This window comes from Ammospiza caudacuta, chromosome 10, assembly GCF_027887145.1.
Source record: "Ammospiza caudacuta isolate bAmmCau1 chromosome 10, bAmmCau1.pri, whole genome shotgun sequence".
NCBI classification, from domain to species: domain Eukaryota; kingdom Metazoa; phylum Chordata; class Aves; order Passeriformes; family Passerellidae; genus Ammospiza; species Ammospiza caudacuta.
Genome location: NC_080602.1, coordinates 15,835,733 through 15,862,362, shown reverse-complemented (window position 1 = coordinate 15,862,362; position 26,630 = coordinate 15,835,733). Strand labels below are relative to the sequence as shown.

The window sequence follows — 26,630 nt, the reverse complement described above, 5'->3', positions numbered from 1 at the left end:
AGCTTTACAGCTGGGGCTGTTTTAGTTACAATGCAGGTTGAGCCAAACCACATAAAAAAAATTATTTGAAACAATATTAAATGTAAGCAAAATATAAACTCATATATGACAATCACTGAAAGTGTTTTTCATTTCAAAGTTATAGAGACACCTCTTTGTATTGTGGCCTGAAGCAAGTATCACTGATCATTTTTAGTATGCTGGAACAAGGATATTGGTAACAAATTTTCATGACAGACACATATACTCAATGAGATAATAAATTAGTTTCCCAAGTGAAAGCTCACTAATAAGATTGGATCTAAAATTTAGGTCACTTAATTTTAAGACTCAGCTAATGGGCTAAAAAAAAAAAGGAGTATAACTTCATAACATAAATTCAGGTTCAATCTTTTTTATCATAAACATTAGCTCCATTGTAAAGTTGCAAAGAGTAAGCTTCTTGTAAAATGAAATGATCTAATTGTAAAATGCATTTGATATCTCCTTGCATGGAGGTTATTTCTAAAAGAAAAATAAAATATTCTGTATTACATTATGAAGTTATAAAATTTGAGCAATTAATTTTTAGTGCTGTGTAAGGTCTGATGTCACTGGAAAGATAAATTTGTAAAACTTCTTTCCAATATGATTTATTGATTCTATTTCAAATACAGGGCTTCTTTTATTTGCAAATACCAGACCTATTATACAATCAAAGAAACTTTACCTTTTCTTCTTTAGTATTCAGAGGTGATGAGAGAGTGTGAAAGTCCTTCAACTCCTTGACAATCATATGAGAAAACTTCTAGCCTGATAAACTCAGAAATAGGCCATTTGGCTTGTCTCACACAGAAATAAAGTATTGTGAGCTCTACTCCCAGCTTGCTCTGCCTTCTAGAGGAAGTTCTTTTAAAATTATATACCAACAAATTTTCCACTTACAAAGAAAAGAAAATTTTCTGAGAGGGATGTTTTACAAGGTTCTATAGTGATAGAACAAGGGGGAGTATTTAAAGTGAAAGAGGATAGATTTAGCTTAAACATAAGGAAGAAATTCTTTATTGTAAATCTGTGAGGCACTGGAGCAGGTTGCCTGAAATTGTGGACAGCCCATCCTTGGCAGTGTTCAAAGCCAGACGGAACAAAGCCTTAAGCATCCTGGTCAAGTGGAAGGTGGCCCTGCCCATGTCAGGCAGTTGGAACTAGATGATTTCTAAGGTCCTTTCAAATCCAAACCACTCTATTATTTTTAATGTATTGCAAATCCCTCTCCTCAGTCTTTGAGAGTGTCCAAAACTTACCATTTCCATTCTCTACTATGGCCAATGGCTGTCTGCAAATTGCTGTCTTTCTCAAGGGATTAATAGTCCTCTGAACTTCTGCCAGCAGCACTGCTTGCATTGCTTCAACAATCTGTCATAAATGCAAATTATGATTGGATGATATCAGTATCTCAATTATTTATCAAAGTATTTGACAATTTTAACCAACTTGCACAAACTCTTGAGATTGTCCTGGTGAATGTCATTAGAAAAATAAGTCTTTCAGACAGTGATAATCATGTGTGTCTACATTCACACTGAGGGAAGAAAGGTTACCTAGATGGCAATAAAAGAGTGTAAGTTGTCAGTCAGGACTGCTTCCCAATAAACATTCATTTTCTTTAATGTGAAATCTAGAATTATTCACCTACTGCCTCCTTGATTTCAAGGATAAACAATTACTAACAAAATATGCTAGTAAAACACAAGGTGATAACAGCCAACAAGTACCTTCATTCTTTCCTTCTGATGTGTGCAAAAGTGCTTGATAGACTGAATAATGACCTTGTTGTCTCAGGGTGACTTTTGACTATTTTAGAATTTCTGGCATCTAATGTCTCTGATAAAATTAAAGAACATTTTGTCATTAGGAGTGATGCTCTGTTCCTCTAGCTCAAACATAATACCCCCAAATTTTTTGTCTAACACAGAGAGAAATATCATTCCTCAAACCCCTCTTTTCGAAAAGAAACATCCACTGGAGTTGTGAGCAGCCTGTAAATGGCACTTGCAGTAGCTGATGTACCTCATGCGGGCATTAGGACAATGCATTGTGGACACCGTCTGACAGAGTTAATACTACCCTTCACTCAAGCAAAGGGGTACCATAAAAACTAAGGATATTTTAAGATGTAAAGACATTTATAAAGCACATGAAGACCTTAGACAAAAGACCCCAAACCTTTGTAATTCTTAGTCTGAATTTCAGCATGGTGTACCTTCCCTGCATTTGTTATTTCCTTCAGAAAAGGAATACAATTTTTCCCATTTGGGAAGGTATTCATGCTCAAGTACAAGAAATTTCCTGAAAAATGGGGTGAATCTAAGGTTTCAACTTAAATATGAATTTAAATGGAACACAAAAACTTTAAGTTTAATATATGTTATTATAAACATTTTAAGCTTATACACTATTTATATTATAAAAGAGCTATTAAAATTATTTGAGTTTCACATGGCTAAAAGTTGATATGCAGGATCCTTCAACTGTCTGGAAGAGAGATTGTTTCAACTCACTAATCAAGTACTTGCCCTCAAAAATATCAATAACTGCCCTTGTAAATTCAAATCATTAAGTGGAACAAAGGCTGCGGGTGTCCTTTGTGACAAAATCCTTTATTGTAGACAAATATACCAGAGTCAGGTCCACAATATAAAAGTTCACTGCAAGTGAACCCAGCCCTATGTAATTCATTATAGCACAAACCTTCATCTTGTTATAATAGAACTTTGTTTTACAGGGGACACCAAAGGCAGTTTCCAGTTCCTCACATCTATACAGCCCTGAGCTTTGGGGATTGCAGATCCTGACTTTGCAGTAGACTCTTAGAATATATCTATAATAATTAAGAAAGAGAAAGAAACACGGACACATTTTCATTGTCCTGGGGAATTTCACACAACAAAAACAATTCTTACAGAGGTACACAAAAGAGATCTGCAAAGAACCTGTCACTAATCTGGATCAGATGCTCTTTACTTGTATCACTGCTGTGCATGCCAGGCAGCATCTTAAATCAAAAAACTGTAACAAATGGCACAACACGATCTTATTGTAGAGGCACCTGTAGATGTCTCAGGATGTTACTTGACTCTGTCTGTCTTTTGTCAAATGCCATCTGCATTTCCACATGGCTTGGTGTGGTTTCATGTTTAGTTTTGTCTTCTCATGGAATCTTACTCTAAAATTTGTATACCTCATAAGAGCATGATATTTGCAGTACTTGACAATTTCAGTGTCTTACATTTAAAGTCTTTTCAAGTGAAAAACTGTGGAGCAGCTTATTCCATACCTTATCTTTCAGCACACTAACCTCCTGTGCTAGATAAGACCAGTATCATTGTATACTCTGGTCATTTGCTAAATGCACTCAAAAATATAAATACATAGATCGCACATAATCAGTTATGCTACAAACACAACTTCATAAATATATTAACTACTTTCTGAAGACTTCCAGTGCCTGACCAGGTCAGCAAGATACTTTATGCATTCCACATGACAATTGCAATTATTAAGGTTTGAAAAGGAAAGGAAAAAACTCTTATTGTAAGAGAAAGGGGAGAGAAAAAGAATTCAGAAGTAATATGGAAGATGTGCAGACAGCAGGAATATAATAAACAACTGATAAGCTCAAGATGAAATGCTGGAATCAATTGAATGTGAATATTTGCAGGAACTATTTTTGTCTAACAGAACAGGGGACTATTACTGGAGCACCCCTGCAAAACTCAGCTCTGGAAAATACTCTTTGCATTCGAAGTAGCAGAGAGTTGCATTCAATTTAAAAAGTAATATCATAAACTATATTTGTAGCAGGTATTTCCCCTTTCTGGAATAAAATCCATTGTTGTCAGAGTATAACATCTTGAGTTTTGTACCCCTGAATATTAACTCACTCAAACAACAACACAACTTTATTTAAATGCATATTTCTAAAATGAAAAATGGTCTCTAGATTTCACTGCTTAGATTGTTTCACTGCTGCCTGTCAACTCTCAAAAAGTTATTTATCTCTCAAGAGTTCAGATTCTTCACTAATAATAGGGATGAGCATCATCTGACCTGAAGAACTCATAATTATGTGACCTGCAAGTTGTTCTTAAAGACTGTTGTAATAATTAAAGACTCAGGATTTTTGCTCTTCACTAAAGCATTTTCAGTCCCCTCTATAATAACACATTAACAAAGGACACTGCTCTTATTCTGGCCTTTTGTTTTCCTGGAGCCAAAAATGGCATTTTTGATCTAAGTTACATGTGGTTGTTAGGAAAAAAACACATTCCTTAAATAAATGCTATTAATAGGAGCACTTAGATGAAAGATTAGTAGAAGAGTTAGTTTGTCACATCTAAACATTTACTTTAAGGCATACTTCATACTGTAATACTAATCTGCTTTCCACAGACCTGAATGGCATGACTTATGTAATAGTTTCCCCATAAATTATAACTATTAGGTCACATTACTGATTCCAAATACTAAATTACAGCAAATGGCACTTAAGGATAACATTGCTACAACTGACACAGGCTATTTCCTACCTTTACAGATTCGTCATTCCAACAACAAATGAGTTTCAGCAGTGAAATGCTCCCCAAGTCTGGGGAATGATATCTACTTTTACCTGAAAAACACAGATAGTTTATGAACTGACAATATATAGAGAAGCACACAAACAGAAAAATATTTTAACATCTTTAAATTTTCAGCAACATACCTGAAAAGATCTGAAAAAATGTGATTTCTTAGAACACGCTCTCATCCAAGGTAATAAACACAGTGTTCAGATAATCTATTGCTTTAACATTTATTCTCATTCCAAATTAATTTAGTCTTGGGTTTTGGGGAGATTTTTCTGGTTTTTTGGTTGTTTTTTTTTTTTTTTTTTTGTTTTTGTTTTTTTTTGTTTTTGTTTTTGTTTTTGGGTGGGTGTTTTTTTTTTTTTTAAGAACTGATATCCCATGGAGTATTCTTTCACCACAACTTTCTAAATAAATTAAGAATACTTTCTGTTTTGGACTACTTACCTATGCATTCCCTATTCTGCTATTCTGCTGTCCAGTCTGTCCTTGATGCTAAAGAACAAGTTGTTCCTAGAATCTCTGTTATCTGCAAGTTTCAGATCAGATTTTAATTTGTAAATCTGAACAACTGTATGAACTAGGAGATATGGCATAAAAATTAGATTACCTTAGAATTTTTACGTCACTCAGTAAATCTATTTTTATGTTCCTGAACATTTCAGTCACCATTTCCATACATTTCCCCTACTTATTTTCTCTTGTCATTTGATTTTATGTTCCATCTCTTTTTTCCAATATATATTTCTGCTATCATTGTAAGTTCTACAGTTGAGGTGCATATAAGGCTCAGAGAAGAAAAGGTAACTAATTTTTGATTAAGGTATTAAGGTTTACCTACACAGCACAGCATCAAGATTTGATGTAGAAGAAATTTTCAGTCTAGACATAGCTTATTCTGTAAGAGGAACACTATATTTTCCAGGTAATATGTGCTGAAAAATGTCCATATTCTGTTTAGGTTTTTATTTAAATGTTCTTTGGTTAGTTACATACTGCAAACAAACCAAGGCTGGCTTGCAAAGCCAAGATTGACGAGCGATGGCCTGTGGGACATTAACAGGAACAGATTACTTTATTCTGCCCTGAGCCAGAAGTCTAAAGGCATTATTGAACAGTCAGGATGGCTCTTGTATTACTAAGGCAACAGTTTGCTTGGAGGGCTGTATATATTATTGGGTGGGCACGTAATGGTGATGAGGGAGATGGGGGAAGGGGGTGAGGGCAGTGTTTGTCTTATTACATTGTCCTTTTTCTGATTGCTGGAAAGTGTCTTTAGAAACTCAACTAAACGTCTTGTCATAACAGGAAAAATATCATTGATTCCAGTTAACACTTTGTTTACACATTTTTCATGATATTCACAAAAGAAACAGTAATTCAGTTTCTCTGTTTGCAGATTAGACAGGATAAAGAGCAGCATTTTTTATCAATATTGAAATTCAATTCTATATTTTATCAACAAAAAGCATGCAAAACCAGAACACTTCAAAGTTAATACTGCCAATTCACATACTTACTGCTTGGTAATTCTGCATAAAAATTGGGGCATGAAAGTGTTATGGCTTCTACATTTCGCCATTTGTCATGTACAGATTCGGGTTTCTGTGGACTTAAAGAATATGAAACTATTAAACAAAACCTGAACACACATACAAGAAATCTTATGTACTAAGGAAGGTTTGGATTTTTATTACAGTAGCAATGTAATAAAAGGTGCTCTGATATCAATTATTATCAACCCCAATTAAGTTTCTCCTTAGAAGTCACTCACATTCTTCTGTCTATAACTTGGTATTGAAACATTCACAAGTATATAACACTGAAAAGTCCCATCCAAATTCAGGAATTTAAGCCTAATAAACTTTGAGCCAAATGTGAAGCTTTATTTTGCAATAAAGAAACAAATTCATATGTAAAGAAATGAATTAAAATACCATTTTCACAAAAGAATTTGTATGGGTTTTTTCCTAATACACAGGACAAAAGTTCAAGGAAAACTAAAAGCCTTTTTTTATAGGTTTCCCTTTTTTCCACAGTGGTAAATAATTTAGAGTATCATTACAATACTTGGGATTTCAGTGGATGGCTACAATTTAGGAGACTAGCACGTACATATGCTTGCTCTTTCTGAGTCACTAACTCAGCAACCTAACCCTTGAAAACAAAGGATATGGATGGTGGAGAAAGGGAGTAAAAAACCACTCAAAATCCTTGCACAATTTAGAACTTTCTTTCAAATAAATCACTATAGTAACCAGCATAAACTACATTTATGTGTCATTTAAAAAATAATATTTGCCTTTCAAATTCACTACAGTAAACAGTGAGTTGTAACATTTCAAAAGACTTTACAATACCAAACCACTCTGAAAGCTTTCAGCTTGAGAGCTGTAAGTTCGAGATACAAATGTTAAAAAGCAGGAGAAAACAAATTTGTTGAAGATCTTTTCTTCCCAGCTTCTTCCTATCTCTGTCCCACTTTTATGATCTGACACATTTTGCTGCAGGTTCCTTCATTTTCACAGGCTGTGTCAAGTTGCAAAAACCAACAGATAGACAAACACCATGCAAGCTGTGAGAGCTGTCCTACTAACTGCTTCTGCAAATACTGTGGTGAATTAGAATTCAGTATCTAGGTTTCTTTTCCCTTGAGCAAACTGTAGTTTTGGATAAAGCAACTGTCCAAAGAGATTTGGCTGCATACTGTACTTTTTGAAGGAAAACTCACCAAAATAACATTTGTTAAAGATGGTAGGGTTTATATCTTCATGTATCCTAGAGAAAACTTTAAAGTATATAGCATTGTTCTGGCGGGAAAATCAAAAAACAAACAAAAAAAGGAGATTTTTTTTCCTTACAGCAACTTTAATATTTATAATTTTACAGGATATATGTCCCAAAGCCAGGATGTCCATGTCTGGCAAAAATGCTTGATTTTGGTATGCTAATTAATTTCAATTACACAATGTCTTTGCAAAAGGCAAGCATAAAGTACCTTTTTGCATGGAAAGGAATTCATGTTCAAGCTCGAATCCCCAAACAAGTATTAATGTAGGTGTTTGTATTGAACACGGACCAATAGGCAACACGATTAGCAGCAAAAGTAAATGAGAAATGTGCTTTTGTCCTGCAGGATGGTGCATATGTCTTGAGAGAGGCTGAGTGCCTGGAGCTTTATGGGAGATGCAGATATTTGCTGCAAGATCAATATTTTCTGTCCCCCCTTCTTGCCTTGGGGCCATAGCATCACCAACACTGAAGTTAATTGTCCCTAAAAAACTAAATACAGACCAACACTATGTTTGCCAAACAACAAAAAATTCATGGACAATATCCATTGCCTGATTAGCATGCTCTATTTGGCTTGGTGAAATAATGTTGAGTATGTTATTTTTCCTTTAATGCTGAAAAAGCATTTAGTCAATAAATATGCTTTGAGTAACATAAATGCTATTTGAGACGGTTTTCACAACATAAGGGCTGATGAGGCATTCATTCCCAGGAGCTGCCATCATTACTGGGGGCATTGTACTTCAGATAGTATAACTAGGGCAGACTATTCTTCTCTCTTATGTTTTACTTATCTGTGAAGTCAAGGGTTCCACAGCAAAGAAAGTATATTGCTTATAAGGAGTGGAAGTTCAAACAGCACAAATGTGCTTAATGCACATCTCGCTATGTGCCTAAAGAGACCTCATTATTCTACTTAGTTTGAACTGTAAGGAAAAGAGTGATCTCTGAAAAACCTGGGTGTGAAGCCAGATAATTCAAGTTCTTGCTCTTACGAAAAAAATATCTTGCATCAGTTCTCATCTGTTAAACAGAAAAATGTAAAAATTTCATCCTGATCTCCTTTTCTTCAAAGAACATCTGTCAAAGAGCTCTAGAGAAAGAACACAAGCTCCATTACAGAAGTACATATTTAAGAAAAGTTTGGTTCATTTTTCATCACTACAAAGGAAGAGAAGACTCAGACTATTCTTAGCTGTAAGGGACCCAGAAGGATCACCAAGCCCACCTCTTAAGTGAATGGCCTATAGAGAGATTGGACCCACAAGCTCAGCGATATTAGCACTATACTCTAACCAACAGAGCTAATCTCAGAGTCCTACAGGAGTGCAGAAGCTGAAAGTATGGAGACTTAATTGTTGAAGATCCTCTTCACAAAAAGTATGTGACTGTGTGTGTTACCTAATAAGCTTTTCAGAGACAAGGTTTGGGGTAGGAATAATACTGATTCAATAATTTAAGCTTAGAGATTACTCTGCTGTGTTCAATTACTCTGTGTTTTTGGGACAGAAAAGTATAACCAGGTGCATTAGTATGACTAGGAGGAATTAGGTTTGGATGTAGAGGCATTAGAAAATATAATCCACTCATAATGAAGAAGTTCTTACCTTTTAATTTCATCTGTAACTGCTGAAGGTGTGTTAATTATCCCGTAGATTAAAGATATTCTGCTAAATAAGAAAAATACTGTTTCCAAGTCCCTTGTTCCATAATCATTATTCTCATGTCCATCCTTCTTTCCAAATTGTCCTTCAGTTGCAGCAAGGTATTTATTTGATAAATCAAGGACTCTTTTTGAAAATAAATTGAAAACTCCATGTTCTCCTAGCACACCACTCCTAGTACATTTCCATCCTGGCAACATCAGTGAGAGGTGGCTTTCATCTGACACAAGTCCAAAAGAAACAGGACACCGAAGCCTCAAGATGTTCAGGTGTCTTGCACAGAGATTGTCTATTTCTTTATCTACACCCCATGGTAGGAGACATGACAGAAGCAGTTTGGCTGTATCACTTGCCATGTTCACATCGATGTTTCCTGATGGCTGCATTCTGATCTTTCTTGAACTCTTCATTTTTTTCCATCTTTTTATGCCACCACCTTCTTCCATAGGCCTAGTTGCATTATTATCCCTGTGAACTTGGTCTGAACCAGCAGTCTCTGCCTGCCCATCTACTTGAGGTACAAAGGCAGCAGTTTTATTTCTTTTTAATGTCAGTGCCCTTTTCTCAGTAGTACTTTTAGCTCTTTCTAGAGTGTATTGGTTGTGGAATGATTTTGATGACTTTAATCCATTGAGTTGAGATGAGAGAAGTTCCTCAAGTTTTTCCAGGTCAAATAAGAGAATATGAAAGTTTGCATTGTTCCATTTTGTCTTAGCTGGTAAAATAGTAAAGGGCTGTTGGATGCAGCTGGTATCAGTCAACTGAAAGAAAAATATTAAATGTCTAAACAGTTCTTTGTAATTTTCAAGATATCAGCATAGAATTGCCTATGGAATAGAGAAAATCTATTAACTCCGTTAAGTTCAATTAAATTACATGTATTCAGTTTTGATTAAGTAAAAAAGATTTGCTTCCAAATAGCTTAAGACACCCAGAGATATCTGTGTGTAAATACTATAAAACAGGCTCCTTCAATTACACATCCATACTGTAGATAGCACATATCTTTGCAAAAACTCTAGGCTGGTATTTCTTCTGCTAAGTCTCATTTCCAGTTAAAAAGATTTTTGGAAAACTTTAAAGCATGAAACCTTTTTTTTTCAAAATAAAGCTAGAGAAGCAAATGCTACAATGCTGCAAGTTTCTTACAAACCCTGAGTGTCCATATGCCTTTTTATAATTTGCTGTATGGGACATATCTATAGAGGATTTGTATGGGTATATAGAGGATTTGTATGGGATAAAGACTATGCCTTTTGCTATTTCAAAACATGCAAAGCCACCTCCTGAGATAAGTCACAAAGCAAAAACAATAAGGAACCTAGGTAAATAAATCTCCACACAATTAATTCACCTTAGTGCCTTAGCTGAAAATAATTAAGAGAAAAAGTTTACTAAAATGTTTGTGAACATCTGACTATCTTGTGCCACCTTATTTCCTACCTGCATCTTTTCTAGAATTTTCGATACTTTTCCCCCAATTTTGAAGCCCGTTCACAGCAATGGCAATTTATAAAGCATAATTTCAATTCTACATACTAACATAATAAACACACATGGCTAATTACTGTTGTTAATAAATGATCAAAGAACATAGTTTTGGAAACCAGAAGTTTTGAGAACACCTACAGCTTTTCTCAACTTTAGAATCACATGTTAAACTGTAGAAGTAACTTGATGATGATGAACTGTCAGCTAAACATCAGGAAATGTTCAAAATCATCTTCAACAAAAAAAATTAAAAATTACTCCATTTTAGTCTTGCAGTTTCATTGTTTAAATGATAAATTGTCATTAAGAAGAAAAGTTTACATCTTTTCTTTTACCAGTGCCCTTGGCACAAGGGGGACACTATGACAAACTCCAGTGGAAGGGATGTCTCCAGGCACTTCGAAAACAACCTGATGAGTTCACAGAGTGACACATCTCATATCATAATCCTGCAGCATCTACCAAAGTATGTTTTACCTTCAGGGAAACACCAGAAGTGAGGGAATATAAACTCCTTGTTGACATTTCTGCTCTTTTCTTTAAGCATTTATGACTGGCATGTTTTTATTGTCCTGCACAAGCTTATGCTCTCAGCACCATGCTCAGCCTATTTCACCTCCACAAGCAGAAAGACACATCAAGAAGCAACTTTTCTTCTCAGTAATACTTCTGCAAACCATCATGTCAGCTTCCATATCACAAATGATACAGAATCTTCCAGATCACTCTTAGTTTTAATTTTCTTCTGATAATTTGAAGCATTCCACTAATACAAAGAACTTTCTGTTGAACATAGTTAAATCTCAAAATAAACCACCATGTGTTAGTAAACAGAGCAGCTCTGCTCTTGCTGGAACGCAACGTTGTTTACCTCATTTTTCTCATGACCACCTTACCCAACTTCTTTTACATTACAAACTAAGATTTTATAGAATTAGCTATTTTAAAACTGTTAATTAGTGTTTTCCTTGTCTCATTAGTATAAATAACAAAAGGAAAAAATTGACTGCATAAACTCTATGACGTGACTATTTAGTTTTGGGCAATAATATAATTTGGCTTTTTATTATTTAGGGAATGATTCTCCCAACCAGATGAGAATGTACTCTAAATACATAATCTCATTTAAAGATCTCCATAGGGAGTCATAAGTAAGAGATTATAAGTGCTTGTTCAGATTTTTTATCCTTTTTTAAAAAAATAATACATTGCAGTTAAGTACTTGGATTATTTTAATCTTTAATTATGCTGTTTCCTAATAGATAGAGAGAACCCCATGGAATGCAAATACTGGAATACACAGGCTAGCTTTGACATTAATTGAAGCTATTATTATTTAGCCTATCATTTTCTTCTTCTACACACTTATATATGCTTGATTAACACTTAAAAACCTTTAGTGAAATCAGCATCCAAACAAAGGAAAACCCAGTGACAATGGCAATCCATTGAGACATCTGGTGATGCTACTACATGTGAAGTCACACTAAGTATTCATGTTTTATTGGCAATATGAAAGCTTATTGACATTGATCCTAAAACTGTCTGCCAAGTTAGCTTAGCTCTCTGCCACAGGCATTTCATTCCAGTGCAAGAAGGTGGGCATCCAAAGCTTTAGACATAAAACGCCATTTAGGACATATAGGCAAGCTATTCTCTGTAAGAGAAGAATACAGAGAATGGAAAGACACCCATAAACCTAAATACAAACCAGAGAGCTGGAAACGGCATTTTTTGAATACTGAAAATCAGATGAACAAATATTTGCATTACATATTGCACCTTTCCTTTTCTAGTTTAACCATTTCTAATTTTTAAGTTTATTTTTGACGTGGACAGCCTACTGTTGGCTTTAAAGAAGCAAAAAGGCTGACTATAGACTAAAATTATATCCTGAAACTTGTGAACCTCTTGTACATCACTGACCCACAGCACAAAATGCTTTCTATATGCAGGAAGATTCAGGGAGGCTTTGAAAAGCCAAGCTATTTTCCATGCATGGCCAGCATCCCCTAACATCTCTCCAGCTTGCCACTAAAGATGTTTGAGCCAGGATCAGACAAGAGCTAGAACAAACTATTTAAGTTGGAAGGGAACTACAAAGATCATTTAGTCCAACTAGGCTCTCCAAACGCCCCTTAAACACTCATTGGCTTGGGGCATTGTACACATTTCTCAGAAGCCTATTCCAGTTTTTTGGCATGCAATTCATCACTGCTCCACAAGTTACAACCCTGTTCATTCCTCTACATCTCTTCCCCTTGACTCATTCTTAGCACCCAAAGAAAAGTTTTCCTGTGACTATGGGGAGGGGGCAGCAGGGGCTGTGCTTACTGTGGCCCCCAACGGCATCAAGACAGGCCATTATCTTTAACAGATTTAGGACAGACATATCACATAAAAATTTCATGGGAAGTACAATTCAAGTGTTATTTTACCTAGCTGCCTTCTCATCTCTAAAGGCTCTTTTCCACTGGGATCCAACTTGTTCTGGGAATGGTATTCCACTTAAAATACACACTTCCATTAGCTGACAGGAATTCCCATACTTTTTCTGCTCCTAATATGTATGCACTTGCTCCACGTACCTGCTTTCTTTACCAGAAGTGTTCTATTGTGGGTTTTGTACTAAAAGCAGATTTGACAGGAATGATCTTGACATTCATTTTACATAAAGGAAACAAAGTGGTAAAAAAATCACAAGGTAGAAATTTTAGAAGGAAAAATACCAGCACCAGCATTCAAAATATACTGAGAATACTGAGTAATAACACTGAAGAGCAGTTGCTCAGTTCTCACAGCACAAGTAGTACCAACCCCCATGCCAAGCAAGTCCTGAAGTATTAAATGTGACTTTTCTTCTAGACTTAGACTTTATTCATTGCACTCTCACTTATCCCAAAACCTAACAGGACAGAAGTGGCAGAAAATTGGTCCCAAAGTTCCCAGTACCTGCAGAAGGAATCACAATGCACAAAGCCTAAGTGGGAGCTATCCTGTTGATAGGTCATATGCTGATTCTAATTAAGTTTTTAAATTATGTAATATTTAAGGTGTTTAATTCTGTTCCTTTAAGCTTTCCCCTTTGAAAGAACATACTTTGATTCATAAACATTGAATAGGTTCAATCCCCTCCTTTATCCATTGCTTGCCGCCTGCAGGAAAATATTAGACAGAAGTTGAACAAATTTAATGGGAATTTTTAGGTAGATTAGGCAGGGGGACACTGGAGAGATGTGTGGAGCTTACATGAAATAATGCCAAAGAGACTGGAAGGTTGTTTCATTCACAGAAGGTGCACCACTGTTTTATTTTCCTTTGGGCCAGGGATTTTCTACTTCTGATTTGCTTGAGAGGATTTTTTTTAAGATATATACACCTTTATATTTTGACAGCAATTAGGCCATTGGCTTTTAATACAGATACAATACAACAGCTCACTGAAGGACATGATAAAAGAGTAAGTCTTACCCGATGGACTCTTAGAGAGTGTTTCATTATTAAATATATTTACTATCAATAAAATAAGGCAAACTTAATCATTAAAACACCAGCACCCAATTGTTTGCTCAGTGGAGCTATTCTGTGAATATCCAATTGTGTGAATGCCAAATTGACACATTTTCAAACAAGATTTTTTAAACAAAACCCAACATAGAATCACCAAAACCACCATATGTTATAGGCTCCAGGAAGTTTTTTGACATGATAATTTTGGAAATATCACAATGATGTTTGATAATATCAATATGCTTATTTCAATGAAATTAACAATTGTTTTTGTTATCTGTCTTCACTGTGGTCTTTTTATGACACTAAAAAGAAAACAGAAACCGTAAAGACATATATAATGTCTGAATCAGTCTTCATTAACAGTACACATTTTGCTTTTAAGAAACTGAATTGTGGAGAACCTGCTATAGAAATGAAAGAAGAGGGTAGTAGACTTTGTCAAACAAAATTTATTGATGGGTGAGAATTTTTTGTGTCTTGATCAGGCCAGTCACAGGATTGTCAACAGAAGTTCAGAAGTCATAACTTTTCAGAATCGCATCTCATCACTGATCTGGCTCTGGGCTCACAAAAAATAAGTACAATCACACCTGCTTGTAAAAGCTATTTAGGTACTCCTAACCTCCTGTTACATTTGCACTTTGTGGAGATTGAAGAACTCTTAACTGAAGCATGGTTACCACACCTAAAGGTCTTATACATTATATTGCCAATGACAGCTCTATTTTATTCTACATAATGTTTTATCCTTAACAGTGGGAAGGAATATATCTGTTAGCTTTTGTTGGATTTGAATTTGTGTTTTTCATCTGTTTTTAACTACTGAATGGGTTAAAAATCATCTTTTCTTGCAAAAATATTTTTCTCTTCAACCTTTTTAATGGAAATAGTAGCATAAGAGTACCTGCAAATGTGTCCCCAAAACATAAATCTATCTCAAGCATAGTTTGCAAAATAGGAAACTTGTAACTGTCTCTTGAATTGTCACAGAAAACAAATACGTAAACAACGCACAAAATGGCTGGCACAGTGTAAATTAAAGCATTAAATTTATTTCTAAATCCTCTGAGCCCTCAGTTGCTAGAGATGGTAGTCAATAGGAGTAAAAAAAAATTGCCTCCTTGAAATGTGCTTGGTGAACAGCAGCTTGATGATTGGCAGCACAAATAGAAGACAAACGAGAAAGCCTTCAATCTGCAGCTGATGCACAGGAAGAACATGGGGAGCTGAGTTTACAATAGAGAAAACATTACCAAGCTAATGGCACAGGCAATCGTTTGACCACCATGCATCTCTGATAGCAGCAGGGCATCCATTTTCAGTTAAGTGTTAGAGTACCTTTTTGCTTTCTCTGACCACTGCAGGGGTAAAACAACCCAGTGCGTGAAACCCACTGACTGGTAATAAATTACTATATTGGATACTTTTTGTTTTCTTTCAGCAATGACTTTACTGTGTATTCTTGCTATCATTACCAATTAAAGTGGAGCCCACGTTAGCAAGCTGTATCTAACTGTATATCAGTCCCACGCTCCAATTGCTTTGGCAAGAACCACGGGGTCAAGAGGCTCCTTTGACCTTTATCAGCTACGTCTCTCTGACCACTCACTATTTGAAGCAATCTCGACTGAACAGATGGACACTTTTGCAGACTCTATAAAGCTTAGAATATAAAGATAAATGAAATTGTGTTTGGGGCTTCAAACTGGTTTATGAGCATAAAATACAGTTAGCAAGTTCCACAAAAATCTCAGATTTCAAATAGCACATCTTAAACCTATGCCATGAATGGAACACCTATTTATCTGCTGGGAAATTGTATCTTTTGGATGTGTCTTCTACATATAAAATGAAAAGATTGATGTAACTTATGTGTTCACTTAGCATTAAGTCACTTCCAAATTTAGGAAGCCGAATTTACTTAGATACCAAAAGACTAAAAGCAAGAAGAAAAGCTACTATAACCTTTTCCCATGACAGCACAGCATACAGCACATGATCAAACATCATTCAGTGGAACGGTACTAAGAGAGTGAACACCATTCATCTATTTTATGACTAGAATTTTGATGCAATTATTTAAAAAGCAAGTTCTGTAAGAAATGTAAGATAGAGAAATCTGAAATGGGGGTCCAAGTTTTCCCTAAAAGAAGCTTCAAATTCTCAAGGTCATGCTTGAAGAACTGTTAACAATTAGAGAGAAATATGGTCTTTCAATCCTATTTAGGTATTTGTAGCTTAAAAACAATCTAAGCATTGAATGATGTCTTATTTCAGGTAAATCCCATCAGCAGACCTGCTTTCTTGAGTTTATAATCTTTTTGCAAATACACAGCTATCTTATTTTCTTGCTCTGCTGAAAGGACAAGCAATCTAGGATACGTGCAAAGATGCATTTATTCAAAAATAATTACAAGCAGCAGGTATATAATTGAAATAGCACTTAAACATACACCATACAACATCTCTAAAATAACCTGCTGAGGAAGAAAGGATGCAAATTATTGGCTACACTTTCATCTCCCCGTAAAAACCATATGGACTTCCTAATCCAATATTAGCTCCTATCAGCAGTCCACATATCACACCCCTGTCTAACCCTGCCCACATCCTGAGCTTCAAATTTAGGGAGCATGTGATGAGTTTCTGTCACTAAGAGTATCAATGGTCTTCCAAAGGGTACAAAGAGCCCAGCCTACCTGCCAGAAAGCAAGGCTGGCTTCTTGCACAGGGTGTGCATCACACCATCGCAGCATCACTATCCCAAAGTCATTCATATACTTTACCTTAAGACACCTCACCTAGTCATAGGACAGAGGATCCTTTGATGGGAGCATTCAGCACTTTTTGCTTTATCATTTGCCCTTTTATAGCTCAGTACTCACATAAAAAGGACTATCTGTAGAAAGCCTGGAGTCAGTAGTAGTGCCCCAGTTTGCTTTCACATGCAATTTATGCTTGACCTGAGGCTTCATCATTTGGACAATGCAGTCTTGAACAAATGTGTCAATTCGTGATGAATTTTCCTATATGAACTAGTATAACAAGCTGTTTTGAACTTGCCTTGCATTACTTTTATTATGGTATTCATTACAACTCTGGTCGTATTACTGAGGATATCCAAATCCTCCTAAGAATCCAGCTCCCAGGAAGAAAAGGCTACATTATTTTTTGAGTTTGCACCAGTGTTTATCTATCAACTTAATTGCAACATAAGCAGAGTTACCTTCTTTCCTCTCAACTCTGTAATCTTTCTTTTTTCTTTTGTTAAGTCCCAGTGGAAGGCTTTACTATCCTCACAGCACTTTGAACAGTAACTGTAGCATCACTGCTGATGCATCTGTGGCACAATGTAAGTAATTAAGCCAAGGAGTCTTCAGACTCAAGCTGTGTGATGAATAGTCTAAGCAACTGAATAAACCCTATTTTTATCATCTATGGAGGGCCACTGCCAGGCAGATTGTAGTCCAGATGGATCTGCTGGGCACAAAAATTTCAATTGTTCAGGAAGAATTGCTAACACATCTATTGAATTGCTCAATGTGGTGGTCTGGTATCAAAATTTAGTGTTTCACATATTCTGTTTTCAAGCTAACACCCTCTCTGTTAGACTCATCTTAGAGTTTTCTATTGGATTTAATTAAAGTGTACATATAAAAGTGATTCTGGAGACAAATCTTTAAAAGATATCAAAGAATAACAGGCAAGTAAAACTGACACCCTGAATATCCTTCACAACTTTACAACACTAGGAAACAAATCTATCCTTTATTTTTCAGAGAAATATTTGAAGAAATGTATGACTTTTTTTACAGACAACTTTTGCTTTGCTCTGGAATTCATATCTCTGGCTGTCCGGGAAAAATATCAGGCAACTCTAAACGCAACACTTTTGACAAAATCTTGTCTAATAATTTTATCATAGAATATAAAAGTAAACTGTAAATCCACTCATCTCTAACATCCATTTCTGGCATGAACAGTCTTGGCTATGAAAAGTTTAGATAAAATGAGGGAATAAGATGGTGTGTAAAATTAAGTATTTTTTAAATACTCAATATTCAAATACTCTGCCTACATCTTAATATACTCATTATTTTGAATGTAAAAGTAAATTTCCTAACCACATCTTTAGAAATATTTACAGCTCAGTGCTGTGTGGTATTGAAAAATTTCCATCCTCACTCGGCACTTTAGAAAAAAAGATGGAACATCTCCAAAGTTTTCTTGATCATCAACTGGGCAAGAAATGCTACAGCAATCCAAAGCCACAGACTGCTGGCTCAGGATTTAGGAATTATCATATTGAACAATTTACTGGATGAATGAACATCCTAATATCTGTGAGATATAATGCTGAACATAGAGATACTGCCAACAGGACCTTAACAAGAGCTTGAGAATATTGCTTTGTCCTAAGAAGGACTGATGTATATAAAAATTAAGTTAGCAATATATGTCTGAGTGCTGACTCCAACTGAAACAACATTTTCCCTAGGCTGTTCTGAGTGCATTTCCCATCTTGAATTATAAGAGTCCCACCCAGAAAATTTGCCTACATAAAAGTTCTAGATCAATTCATAAGCAAGCGACTTTCTACTAAAGAAGAAGAAGCAAAACCCAAAAAATCCTGTGTATTCTAGAAAGTGCCATTCTTGAGATTTTAAGAATAGGCAGGCTGGACTTTCCTCAGATCCTATAGCATTCTGAGATGTATGAGGATGGCAGCTAAGTTTCTGTACCCATAGATTTCATACTGTTCTTTCCTTGCAAGCTGTTCAGTCTTACTGCAGAGACTTCCAAAAGGACAGGTTTTGGAAACATTCTCAGGTGTCTGCTTGGATGATTCATCCTTTCCCATAAGTATTGCAAGAACCAAACCTGACTACTGGAACAAATTAAAGTTTGAGTATTAATATACAAAAATAGATATCAAGAGAATGGATGTATAACCACTGCTGTTGCTTTGTTTGAAATCAAGCCAAAGGTTAGCCAAGGATTTTATTTCTGCTCTGTAACTGAGACAAGAGTTTCAATTAGCTACCAGAAGGAAGCTAGCAGATAACAAGTCTTCCTTTTTTGTGTAAGGTTTGTTTGCTGCAACTCCTGTTTCTAAGTTGCATGTAAGATTATGATGTGCTTCTGAAAAAGTCACTGCTTTTTTTTTTTTAAATAGATGTGTGAGGCAGAAACCTAGGAAAAAGTCTCACACTGAATTCATTCTGAATTCTTATTAATATGTTTCTTCACTAAAATAATACTGATTGAACTATAAGAGGCCAGGGAATTAATGTTTAGAATAGAAAAGGTGATTATCAGAACTTTAAAGATTCCACCATATCACTAAACCAGTGAAGAATCTAAGGAAGACTATTGAACAACATGCAACATGAAAATATAAAGGTTAAAACAGATCATGTGATTTATTCTAGAATTAGGCAGAGCACTTGGAAGGAAAATCAGTTAGGCTGATCTACAGAAAAGTCACACCTTCTAGACTACAAAAGTAGTAAAGGTAAAATCCAAGCTAGGAAAACTCAAACTGTGCCCAGCTCCACAAACAGACCTAAGAGAAACAGTCCTAAGTGGCAAATATATCATGAACACCACTTCCATAAGAGAGGAACCATATGTTTTTAACTATAAGTATAAATCCCTAACCAAAATGCAAACTTTGCAAAAGATTCCAAGAGACAGAAGGGAATTGCAGCACGGCAGAGGGATGGGAAAAGACAAAGACAACAATAGCTAGGTTAGCTTCAATAAATCATCCTTCAACATGAAATACTTCACAAGGACTGTTGATATTGAACTTAGATTTATTTCTAGGAGGATACTATAGCAGTCGCTTTAGCTTTATCACACAGTCCAATTAGCTGTCTAGGAAGGGAAAGAAGTTTTAAGTCAATCACCTCCAGTTTAGTCACAGAGTAGAAAAGAATCAGTGTCAGAAGTGCTGAAATAAGTAGTTAAGACTTATTATTAGATTTCTGACACCCTGTGTAAATTGCTATCCATGTGTGTAAGTTTAAAATGTGCTACAATATCACAATGGCAATGTTTTGGTTTCATTTTGCTTTGAGGCAATCAATGGAGAAAACACAAATCATCAAATTTTTGACTTGGTGTGGCAATTCAAAAACTACACTAACTTCCATAAAAGATGGCATGTGGTCAAAGCTATCAACATCCCTCAGGATCATGGTTCTTTTTAACTGCTCCCAATTTAATCTCATAACTCCCAAGTCATTACTTCACTGTAGTTATGTTGCTACCTTGGTCCCTTGATAAAATACTTAAGTGTAAAATTTCACTGGAAATGTAGTACTAAAATGTTTTGCAACTGAATTACAGAGAAAAAAAACCCTGCATATATTGAGCCCTTTTTCTTCACTCATTTTCCTATTACACTTAATAAACTACTAAATATAGCTGCAGAACACTAGTTCCAGAAAAAAGAAACAAACCCTTACAGCAGCAGTGTGACATTAGCAATTTTAAGGAGAAATACTCTACTACTTCCTAGTTTGCTTTGTCCTTAATAATCCACTCCACATAAATCACCAAGATCTGTAATTGCCCATAATAATGCTCTAAATATTATAAAAGGAAAGAAATGAAAGGAATCCATGTCTGTGACACCATTGTTTATGGTACCACTCCTGATTTCCTATTTGCTAAGTATTATTTTGTATTTGTGCTTGTATCTTATTTCCATTTTTCTATCAATTTTTCTATCAGTAAGATTTAACTAGCAGTGATTTTCCAGACTTCCAATAACAATTTTATTTTCAAATTGCTTCTCTTGCCATACTAAAACAAATAGCTGCTATTATCCTACAGTCTTCATTTGCCTCTTACTTATTCTGTGCAGCAAAGTAGATATTTCTTTTATTATTTACAGCTTCTGGACATTCTTCCCTTTATATATTTTTGCTCAGAGCAGAATATGTATACTATTATGTAAGTGTACATCAAGTTCTAAAGGACTCCTATTACAACAGATTTTAAGAAATTGCTGACTTAATATATAAAAAAATACATATAACAAGTCCACATATATAATAATGTTTCTCTCCCCCATCTTTGTCTTATGTACACAGTAAAAAAAAATCTCTTTTCTGATCTAGATTTTCAGTAGTATAATTTAAGAGTTCAAGCTTCAGCAACCATTGCACAGATTTTTATAATCTTCCCTCCAATGTTTTTACCCAGACCATTCTGATTACTGAAATCACGAGAAGCATAAGTGCATGATAAACACAGGCTTATATCCAAAATATTGAAGCTGAGAAGGTAGGAAACTTTCAAACATGAAGGGTTTCTGGAACATCAGGAAAACAATTCCCAGACACATCCAGCTTTTTATGTGCATCAATGAAATCTTCATATGATGCACTGGAGCATTTAAATTATTATTTTTTTTTTAAATCAGTTTTTCACACAGCTTCAATTTTCAAACAGAACTATGACTTAAAGCTATAATGAGAGCTGGTTCCATATGAACACCACGAGCACAGTCTAGTGTGTATTCTATTGTAATTAAGAGCAGTGATTCAATACCTATTGCTACTAGCTGGGTATCATAGCAACCTTGTGTCACTGAATACTGCTGGAAAACTGTTCAGCACTAGCAAGACCATGCTTCAGGAAAATCTACAATGGCACTACAGATTGTCAACATCTGTGGGGGTTGTTACAGGGAGAGCAACAAAGAAACCTGCTTTAAAAAAAGCCTATACTTAGAAAATTGACAGGGATTCTACAGTAGCACTACAAAAAGAAAAAAAAACATAGAGGAAGGAAAGAACATTTTTTGTCATTAGTCACACAACTTATGCACCCACATCCTAACATCTACCCCTATAAATAGAATTGCAATAATGCTGCATCATCACATTGTTTATGTATGTCCACAAAGCACTGCCTTTTACTTTTTAACTAAACACAAGCATCATTCACCACCAACATTATTCTGGAAATAAAATAGCCTCACTTTCAAAATAATATTTAAACTTTCACAAATGAACTCTAGATAGTCTTGTATAAATCTGCAAAAAAAAAAAAAAGAGAAAACAGGTTACTATGAACAAGAACCCAATATTGATTTTTCTGCGGTGCAGTAAAGCATCTCCATTCTATTTGGCTGCTGTCAAAGCCACTCTTTAACAGCTGGAGTCAAATTGCACTATTTACAGCAAGAGCCCTTGTCAAGTGGACCATAAGTATTCTAACAATACACTATTCAAATGGCACTTTGCCACACAAATTGCTGACTTGATGAATACCCTATGTCAATGACTAAGGCCAATATAAAAGTTTCATTTTTATGAGAGGTTTTACATTCACATATTAAGTAAAGCTTTCTTGAAGAACTATTAAGCTATATATTTTGGGTCTTTTGACATTAAAAATAATTAAAATCTGTTTAAATATATCAAGGGGATTTGACAACATTAATATGGATCTTGTGTTAACTGCATTTGTCACAGTCATCTGTTATTGGTACTCCCACTGGCACGTGCAGCACAATAAAAGAATTAAAATGGTCAAAACACCATGAAATCAAAACATTCTGCTTTTGTATCCATGATTTACATGATGGCAAAAGTTTTGAAAGGAAGCCTTTGGAGCTGGACTACTATGTGAGGATATTTATCTTTTTTAGGATGGAGGAAAGAGACCATTATTTTGAAAACATTCTTTCGTCTTAACTATAAGAGGAAGGGTAAAACAATTTAAATATGGCAAGAACAAATGCTGAATTTTACTTGCAGTCCTCATGTGGATCACTCATTGTACAAAAGGATCACTGTCATTTACAATACCAACAGGACAGAATACCCACTCATTTTTCCTGTCAGATAAATCTTCTGAAATTGAGTTCCTTAATACATACTAAAATTGATGATTGGTTTTTTTGATAGAAAAGTTATGAAAAAATTTAGTATGTTGTTAAATTTCTAATAAACAATTTGCCAAAGAAGGAATTTGAAAACAAAACAGTCTATATTAAAACCCTCTGATAATCTGAAAGTTTTTTGATATTTTTATGTGTGTAGTAATTATATGCTTTAAATTAATAGAGGATGGAATGTTAACGTCTGATAGCCACAGTTGTCACACTAATTAAAAGGGATCTGAATTTCTAGACTATTTCAATATGCTAAAACACAATGATGGAAAAGAGTCAATACAGCACTTTTTGAAAAACCTAATAAAAACTTTTCTACACAAAACTTAAGAAAAAACCAGACTTCATAACAAGCCTTCAATTTAGCAATAACAGACCAGTGCTAAAAAAGCTGCAGAGTTCCACACTCCTTTTGTGTAGCCAGCCCTGGGCTTCTGCAATAGCACTAAGGGGACTTCCATTGTTATGTTTTTCCCTGGTTCAGCTACACTAAATACATTTAGGCTCCAACATCTCCCACACCAATCTACAGAACCCTCTCCAATGCAGATACAAGTGGGAACAATCTCTGAGTGTACTGAATGACCCACACTTGATGAAAGAAAATTGCTTTCCTAAATACAAAACTTAATTTATTATGAATTTAGACAAACCTAACAGGTCTGTAGTGACAAAAAAGAATGTGAAACAAAAAAAAGATTTTGACATAAAAATTCTAAGAGACGTCAAGAGTATTCTTAATAAATTTGCATTTGGACAAGGCAATTAATGAGAAATATTTAAACACAACGATAGAATATTATTTTGCTAAATCAGACCAGACAAGATGTATATCAAATGAAAAAAGCATTACAAATTACTGCATTTCCACAGTTTCCTGTTGCGGTATTTCTCCCAATTTAAGATCATAATTCCCAAAACATGTTAAACTCCACATTTTAAAGTCTACAAAAAACTCTTTTCCCATATTCCATAATCAGCATATTTTCATTCCTCCCACCTTGTTAAATCCTTGCAATTTTCAATTTAATAGATATACCTAAAACTACTTACCGAAGAACTACCAAAACTTTTTTTCTTTTGTTCCTATTTAAGAAGGCAAGAAGAAACTATTCCTTTTAACAAACTAACAGGGAGATCAGATTCTGTGTCAATGGCCAACTAGTGCACCATCTGCCCCACAACATGCTCAGCAGGATTACGCGCTAATAAGACTTTTCAGAAAATGGGATCAAAAAGAACTTTAGAAATCAGACTAAGGTTAGTAAAAGGTCAAAGAAAAATATTAAGAGTTAAACTACAATAATTAGAAACTCCATGTTTTACGTAAATTTGATACAAGGAAGTAAACTTCAAATTCCAGAGTGAGGACTTGGATCAAGCTGTACTTTATCAGTTTTGCAATACCTGCTACTTCATTTCCTGTAATTAATAAAGCTGCAATAAAGGCTAGAGACCATTCTGAAGCTGTTCCTATGTGTGATTGAGGGAAAGCATTTTTTTTTCTCAATACTTGTGATAAAATACCTTCTATTTACACTGAGGGTTGAGGAATAGCAGACATGACTTCTCTGTATTGCAAAGAACAGAATTCCCAAAACCCATTAATTACAAAGTGGTAAGCAAAAACAAACAACATAAAAGCCCTATTCTTAGGATACACTCCAATCAAGAGTTCAGTGAATATATTACCTCCTGATGCATAAATAGGGTTTAAGAAAATAGGTTTGTACCATTTTTTCCCCTACATGAAAAAGGCAATATCCATCTCATTGAATTTGAGATTGTATTAGAGACAGTTATAATAATCACTTTTATAATTAGCAAATTCTACATTAATTTTTGAATATCTACAAATAACTGATAAAAGTATAGATTTATCTAGGCCACAAGAAAATACAGTGACTAATACATTTTTAATCTTCTCACGATTTGATGTCCCAATACTCCTTTTCTCAGTTTTAACATCACATTAATACTACTTTAAGCATATTATTTCCTTCTATTACTTATTCAAAACAAAAAAGAGCACATCTTCTCCATCAGTCTCAGTTGGTTTAACGATTTTGGCAGGAAAGTATTTCTAGATAAAGCTAAACACAAGTCTCACCCTGGCCAAATCTTTCCTGAAGATGATCATATCTATTTGCAGCCCAGTACCTCACACGAGCATTAATCACACTAATAAAAACATAAGGCACTTGCAGTGCATTCTGTGATGATGCTAAGAGAAAACACACCAAATAAAAACTATCTCTGAATGACAAGAGGGATCTGTGGTCTCATTAGAAGAGCAATAAGAGAAAGTCCATCAGCATGGGATCTCTATGTGCTTGTTCTCAAGACATACACACTTGAATAGGTGCAAGGTGTATTCAGGGTACTACTGACAGGTGCTGTCACTGCCAGAGGCATGAGGAAATAGGATCTAACTACAGGTAACAAGGTCTGAGAAAATCCTTTTGAGATTAGCTACTAATGACCTTGCATAAGGCCCTCTGCCAGAAGAAGCCTTTATAAACTTAAAACCAAGCCACCATCCCATTTACTCATCAGCGAGTGACAGGGTAAAGAATTGGAATCACCACTAATTGCTCTGAAAAATGCTCTACTCTTCACTCTTACCTTATCTGAAGTTTTCTCTGTATGAGCTGGATAAGGGCCCATGCCATGCTTATATGAGCTGGATTGTTTGTATCCAGAATTCTTGTTGCATTTTGACTCCTGAGACACAGGAAGTAGAGCACCTGCCACTAAGTATTCTGAGTCTTCAATGGCAGCCAGAATTGCTCTTGCTGTGTCACCCGTTTCATGTCGTTCCAGAGTGCCTAGAGAAACACAACAGAAGTTGTAACTTTTTCAATAAGCTATCCCATCACATCTCCATTTATCATAGTATTAGTATTATACACTACATATAAGCAAATAAATCACAAAATATTTATAGATGAGGCAAATAACACCAATTTTTAAAACTAAAAATATATTATACACTATTACTACTATAAAAATATGAAGCTCAATTTCTAAAGAAATTACTGCAGCAAATAAATTTTTAGCTGAGCACAGGCAGCTCCAGATATCTTATACATTTGGAGTGAGATGCAGTTTTCAAAGGGAGCCAAAGATATTCACAAAAATATCACCTGCCCTAACTGTTCAAAACAAATTTGTTTTCTCCTCACAAACCCCTCCCAGAGCACCTCTATCATTAACAGTGTAAACAACAACACATTTATGTAATATTTTAGTGCTGTCCTCTAGCGTTCTGGATTAAAAATAGCAAGAGATAGCTCAATTTTTTTTCATTCCATTCCCAAAAATTTTCAGACATAAAGAAGGTTTCTACTTAAATATACATGTAGCTTAGTCATCAGGGATATGAATGTGATGTTTCAGAGACTATACCATCACTTGTGTTATTCTCTGGAATCTAAATCCTCTAGATGTTGCAGACAGTTATATTACTTTAGTAAAAAATTTATCTAGCAAAAATTTTAGTAATACTATTTTAATTATAACTAACATTAAAAACATCAAAACTAAGCTTAAATGTACTTGAAATGAGCAACTATTACATACTATGCATTTCCTATAGGAATTAAATGCTATTTCAGCAATTTCTTGTTTCCTATAAATATCAAAGAT

The 26,630-nt window shown here is 35.0% G+C and overlaps 1 protein-coding gene across 1 annotated transcript in view; it reads right to left on the bottom strand.

Annotated features, from left to right (window-relative positions):
• Window positions 1-26,630, bottom strand: part of WDR72 (WD repeat domain 72) — a 96,500-nt gene that overhangs the window by 36,555 nt on the left and 33,315 nt on the right. Inside the window, exons 14-18 of the mRNA XM_058811543.1 lie at window positions 25,608-25,810; window positions 9,008-9,825; window positions 6,128-6,219; window positions 4,569-4,651; window positions 1,284-1,395 (exon numbers count right to left, since the gene is read on the bottom strand). Coding sequence (XP_058667526.1) covers window positions 1,284-1,395; window positions 4,569-4,651; window positions 6,128-6,219; window positions 9,008-9,825; window positions 25,608-25,810 — 1,308 coding nt within the window. The remainder of the gene's footprint in view (window positions 1-1,283; window positions 1,396-4,568; window positions 4,652-6,127; window positions 6,220-9,007; window positions 9,826-25,607; window positions 25,811-26,630) is intronic.